This window comes from Nestor notabilis, unplaced genomic scaffold (assembly GCF_000696875.1).
Source record: "Nestor notabilis isolate BGI_N333 unplaced genomic scaffold, ASM69687v1 scaffold30730, whole genome shotgun sequence".
NCBI classification, from domain to species: domain Eukaryota; kingdom Metazoa; phylum Chordata; class Aves; order Psittaciformes; family Psittacidae; genus Nestor; species Nestor notabilis.
In genome coordinates this window covers 3,314-9,635 of record NW_009910214.1, presented here as the reverse complement: position 1 = coordinate 9,635, position 6,322 = coordinate 3,314, and the positions used below count along the sequence as shown (strand labels likewise).

Here is a 6,322-nt window from a genome sequence, read left to right as displayed (position 1 = left end):
CTTTCCTCCCCCTTTCAGTGTCTTCATCACTCCCTCTGGCCTCACCAAACCTCCATTTCTCCATGGAGAGAGGAGCAGGGCTATCTGGTTTCCTTTCATCCCATTCCTACAAGAAAGGCTGTCCTGGGACATGGCCCTGACTGAACGCTTGTGCCTTGCCTCTCCCTCCTGCAGGCCCGTCTCCCACTGAAATGGATGGCTCCAGAGAGCATCTTTGACAAGGTCTACACCACCCAGAGTGATGTCTGGTCCTTTGGGGTCCTTCTCTGGGAAATTTTCTCGCTAGGTGAGTGCTAGTGAGGGTTACATGACACTGAGGGAGACCTCTCTTCCCACATAGCAGTTTGGTGGGTGAGTCTATGCAGGAGGCCCTGACATTATGAAGCACATCTAAGGGATGTGATGGGAAGAGGCACCTATGTAGGCAAAAAAAAATCCACCCATGAACAGAGCAATAGGGAGAGAGAGGCATGCAGAGGTGTCCTCCAGCTCACTGAGGCAGCACCAAGGACTCTGTGTATGAGAAGGGACCACATCTCCAGTGTTTTGGGAGGAAGGGCAGTCTGAGAAGGACTGGTTTCTGATGGCACATTTCACATTCCTACCCCTCTTCAAACCTCCTTTAGGGGCATCTCCATACCCTGGAGTCCAGATCAACGAGGAGTTCTGCCAGAGGCTCAAAGATGGTACCAGGATGAGAGCCCCAGAGTATGCCACAGCAGAAATGTGAGTCAGAAACCTCCCAGATCCCAACATAGGGCAGGACCAGGTCCTCTGTGGGATGCAAAGACCTTTCAGCAGGGTGGGAGATAAGCCAACACATCCTTCACTCCAGGCAACTGCCTGGAGGGCAAGCCAGATGCATTCAAATCTATCTAGGTGCCCTTGCATACCTGTGCTGGGATGGGTCTGTAAGCGGGCACTCTGCTTTCCTGCTCTGAAGGCTACAAGAGGTGTCCAAACTAGCTCCTTGTGCACTGTTACATTCAGTGCTTAATGAACCAACACCCTTTCAGTGGGTGCGCATGGCCAGTGTGCTGGGGGGTGCCAAGCTTTCCTTCACAGTGCAGGTACATGGTGTTGCAGTGGGCACCATGGGTGGGAGCTGCAGAATGCGATAGGAAGTGGCATAAACCCAGCATCTCTTCTTGGCAGATACCGTATAATGCTGAGCTGCTGGCATGGTGATCCCAAGGAGAGACCAACATTCTCTGACCTGGTGGAGATACTGGGGAACCTTCTTCAGGAAAACGTCCAGCAGGTGAAAACCTCTCAGTGTCCCTGCTCAGCTCCAGACAGCTCTTTCTTGTCCCACCACTAGCTCCCTCACTGTGCCCTCCTCTGACTCTGGCCAATGCAATACTTCTGCATAGGCCAAGCGATAACACAGGGTTTCCTGGACCAGAGAGGTCTGTTTCCCAGAGCTACTGGAGAGCTCATTTCTGTGGTAGCCTTCTAGCTGCATCTTAATATAGCTCCACTCTGTGCAGGGTGGGTGCCCTCTCAGTCATCATTCCAGCATTTCCATCCTAATCCATAGATGATTACCTGAAATTTTTCAGCTGACTCTGGCCCTGGCGCTCCTGCCTCCCACACACCTGCATAATGAAAACCAGGACTTCACCAGCAGTTCCAAAGCTCCATCCTTGGATCTAAATGTCAGGGCCACGTGATCCAAACAACTGTTCCATTACAGCAGTCAGATATACAGATTTATTTGAAATTATTACTAATCATTACCCTGCAGTAACTCACCAGGACTTTTAACTGTGGTGAGCGTGCAGCTCTGATTTTAACTTTTTCTTGATGTTCCATTTCAGATGATGGCTAAATGATTAAATATGAGAACTGGCTCATCCTCACACCCCTGATTTTAACCTTTCAGCACTGGATCCCAGCACAGGCATGACTAAGACACAGTGATGTGCCCATGGGAGCACAGTGCTCTGACAGTGTAGGCTAGAGAACTGTAAGTGCCATAGGACTGGGTTGTTTTCCTGCTCACGCACACCTCCACACACCTGCAACACTTGCAGCTACTTAGTGTAGAGGGCACGGAAATCCCCAGCCACATATTTTACCCCAGAGAAGAAAAAGATATAAACCAGAATTTTTTTCCCCAGCTCTGACAGCTTCTGCTTGTAGAGCCCTTTCCTGTGGGAAAGCCTTCCCCTCCTTGTAAGGCCACTCACTGTTCTTCCTACCAGGAAGGGAAAGATTACATCCCGCTGAACGACTCTCACAGCTCAGAAGATGATGGTTTCTCCCAGGTGCCTTCCTCTGCCCAGCAAAACTCAGATGAAGAGGACTTTGACATGAGGATACGCTGCCACAGCCTAGCAGCAAGGTGAATCCCCTCGGAAAAGGGCAGAGAGAGCTCAGCAGGCAGCCAGCAGCCTGAGCTGTAAGGGAGCCTGAGGAGGGATATGGGGAGAACCCAGTATCAAAATGTTGGGAAAATCCCAGGGGATCAGGTGTGATCCATAGCATTTGTAGCTTATAAAAGCAAAATCGCTTTCCTTTCCTGATGAGAAAGAGACCTTGATGTGTAATTCTATGACATTCCTTCTCCTGCCTCCACCTACACTGCCAGAGCACCACATCCCACTAAAGGTGTCATGGCCATCAGGTAGCTGAGGAAAGAAGGTGTCAGCTGGGACTCTGCCCTTCTGCTAATGCAGGAGTTTCATCCTATCAATTTCTAACTTGCTCAAACAACTAGACCTAGGCTTCTCATCCCTGGGGATCTGTGATAGTGAGATGCCTGGGATCTATATGACATTATTCTGCTTATCCAAAGTGGAGAGATAATCAGGGCCTGATAGGATCAGGAAGTCTGGGTGCTCCCCACTGCAGAAGTAGCATGGGGTTGAGAGGCCTAAGGTGACCCCATTCCCCTCCCAAAACCCACCATTTAGATCACCTGCCTCCCTGCACACTTTGGTTGCATGGAGGGGAGGTTGGTTTGGGTCCTGTTTATTCAGGACACGGACTCTGTTGGTTTTACTGAGCACAGTATGCTTCTGTCAGCAGATACTACAACTGTGTCTCGTTCCCTGGTTGTTTGACGGGAGGAAATCAGATCAGGTGTCCATCCAGGATAAAGACATTTGAAGAGTTTCCCATGACACATACAATGTACAAGGCACACCCGGTGAGTAGCATCTGAGCGGAGTGGAGCAGGGGGCAAAGAAACGTTCAGCTGTTTCCTGACAGTTTTGCTGTTAGGATCATGGAAGGAAGATCACTCCTATCTAATGTCAGTCTGTCTGTGTCATTCCTGTTCAGTCCATCCAGTCTTATGCCCATTCATTTCTCCACCTGGCACATAGGGGTTTCTCTGCAGCACAGTTTGTACTGTCTGAGTGTGCAATAGGGAGGTTAGGTCTGCAAGCAAGGGAACTATAAAGGACCTCAGAGAAGAGCCTGCTCTTCCCCCTTCTCAAATCTGTGAACATGGCCTGGTTAAGCATACTGAAATCCAGCCAGGACTAGGTAAATCCAGAATCTTTGTACATTCTGTACCTTGACCCACACAACAGTGTGCAGTAGGGGCCCTCCTGGCCTCTCTGAACTGGGCTGGTACTTAATATCTCCTCTAGTGGCAAAACTTAAGTCATACCTTTAGTCTCAGAGGGAGATCTCACCTCGCTCAGAGTTGACGGTAATACATCTTCCAGGCAGAGAACACTGGTTTGTTTCTTTTTTTCCCAAAAAGTGGCATGGAACTACACACAGTATGTGCTGCATTTAAGAAGGCACCTAAGGAAATCACTTCCAGCAAGACTATGGAGCATGCTGGTGAAGTGTCCCTACTCCTTTTTCCCTGTCACAGACACACATGATCTCATCTCCTGAATGATTCCTCCTTCCTTCCCACTCTAATCAGTCGACAGGGATGTTACTGATAACTCCTGTTGCTTCCTTCCAGGACAATCAGACAGACAGTGGGATGGTTCTGGCATCTGAGGAATTTGAGAGGATAGAAAACCGACACAGAAAAGAAGGTGGATTCAGGTACTCCTTAAGTCTAGCCACTCAGTTCTCCCTGCTGCCAAATGCAGTGAGAGCAGGAGGCAGCTCCTGGTGTCTCCCCGCAGGATAAATACCTCTTGGAGCTCGCAGCAGGGCTCTGGGCCCTGAGCCAGATAAGTCCATGCACATTAACGAGAGGCAAAATGCATAAAACCAGACCTGCCTGCTGCTTCCTAGGGTTTAAAAATATAGACTGTGCTCCTTCAATGAGAATGTGTTCGTTAGGATAATGAGGCACAGTGGAGTGATGGGGTTGATAAGACTCTGAATGCTTATTGACATTTTCTGGTGAAATGTGTCAGGTGGGATGGATGGAAACTATGTGGCTGCCACCTCCTCCTCCCTCCCACAGCCCTGACCCATGTCAGCCCCGATGTGGCATTGCAGGGATGGTGCAGGCCTTAGGACTTCCCACATGCTGGTACTGAGCCTGGCAGGCTGAGCTGGCACACTAAGGGTGTTACGGATGGTTATGTCTTTGCCCCAGGCTTGGAAACTGGGCAAGAACCTGTCCAGCTCATCTCTGCTTGGTGCCAAAGCAGGCTGGGACCTTGTCTCTGTGACAGTGCATTGAGCAAGTCATGTCAGCTCATGTGTAGACAAGACTAGTCCCAAGCCTCTTCCTCACCTCCTCTGCCTCCCAGCATCAGATCAGACTGGTCATTGTCTTTTCCCTTAGCCATAGCCCTGTGGCCTCTCTGCTATTGTATCTGCCTGTCTCCTGCTTCTTGTCCTTGTCCTCTTTTTCCCTAAGGCATGTTCCTGTTGTATCCTACACCATTGGGGTACCTGGCACCCTGTCTTCTGGAAAACACTGCCCTTAAACCTGTTCTTGAGTGTGTACTTGCCCTTGCTCTTGTGACTTCTTGCCAGTCACCTGGTATTGGCAGGCACTGAGACGGGGTTGCTGATTTCCTCCCACAGTTTCTTCATCATCTTCCTTTGTTTCCTTTCCCCACCCTGGCTGTTGGTCTGTATCAGTTTCTGTTACTCCTGCCAGGTCTAGGAGCAATTATGGCAATGTCTCTTGTCTCTCCCTGTTCATTGGGGTCCCAACCCTTCTCTGGGCTTCCCAAAAAATACCTAGAAGAGCTGAAATAACTATCGCTGGGTTATGTGCAGATTTTCCACAAGCCATATGGGCTGTGCCTAGGTTTAGAGCAAGGCCTGGTGGTGTGCTTTGAAACGAGGTGTAGGTCCATTCCTGACCCTGCCTCTGCCCCGTGCATTAGCATATGATTCCTGAAGCTGGGATCAATCTAAGCATGACAGAGGGTTTCTGGGAGTGCTCAGATTGATCTTTTGTGTGTCTCTCCCTCCCAGCAGTAAAGGGCCGAGCCGAACTGCGGAGCTGCCGGGGGAACAGTCGGACCTGCGGGGCAGATGTCGTCCGTCGTATGGGTCCCAAGTCGGAGGCCAGACTTTTTACAACAGTGAATACGGGGAGCTGTCAGAACACTCTGAGGACGGCAGCTGCACCCCGCCTGGAGAGGGGGCCAGTCCCCCCACTCTCCATGCTTCCTTCTTCTCCGAGCAGTACTAACGGCATCAGGCCCTGGAGGCACCTGCCGAGGCATCCCCTCTCACCCTCCAGGCACGTCACCAGAGTCACTCAGAACTTCTACTTCAGCCTATGCCCAACCCCAGCAGGGAACCTACCCCGAATGGATGGGGAACCGCAGCGCGATGGCTCACACAGCACCACCAGCTGTAGCTTCCCCATGCCGGGACTGGAGAGAGCACCTTGCTGATTCCTTGTGTTTCTTTTCTTCCTGTGGCTCAGACAGATGCATTCTGCCAGCGAGTGGGTGCCTGTGTTCAGCACTACAGCACCTTCTGCCTAGCATCCAGCCTCCGCTCAGATCAGCTTCCCATTCAGAAAGCCCATTTCAGGTCAGATATAAATAGATCCGTCTTAGTCTCAAGTTTCTTCCTGGTGTGCAGCCTGAATGTTTTTCCTTGGATTGCTTCCTCCTCCTCTCTTCATGATGTCAGCTGCTGAACTGTGGAGCAGAATCAAAGGGAAGAAATCCCTAGTGGTATTTGCAGCAAGAGCAGGACATTTTAAAGAGGTGTATGGAGAGATCCCGAGGGATCTTTGTAAATGTTCATGCACACTGTTCATTCTGAGCAGATGCCAGCCTCTTCATCTCCTCTGCAAGCAACACCCACACCACTCTTATCTCTGCTGGGAGGAAACTTGTCAATCTGCGTTATCACCAGGATTATTTTAGCCATCTCAACACAGCTAGTGCTGAGTAGTCATCAGATGATGGCTAGAGTCCTC

The 6,322-nt window shown here is 50.4% G+C and overlaps 1 protein-coding gene across 1 annotated transcript in view; it reads left to right on the top strand.

Moving 5' to 3' along the window:
- The window catches only part of FLT4 (fms-related tyrosine kinase 4), a 32,609-nt gene extending 26,618 nt beyond the window's left edge, over positions 1-5,991 (top strand). Inside the window, 7 exon segments of the mRNA XM_010024942.1 lie at positions 175-286; positions 627-726; positions 1,156-1,261; positions 2,208-2,347; positions 3,034-3,154; positions 3,932-4,017; positions 5,359-5,991. Of these exon segments, the coding sequence (XP_010023244.1) occupies positions 175-286; positions 627-726; positions 1,156-1,261; positions 2,208-2,347; positions 3,034-3,154; positions 3,932-4,017; positions 5,359-5,578 (885 nt within the window). The 3' untranslated portion in view covers positions 5,579-5,991.
- Positions 5,992-6,322: the final 331 nt, after the last annotated feature.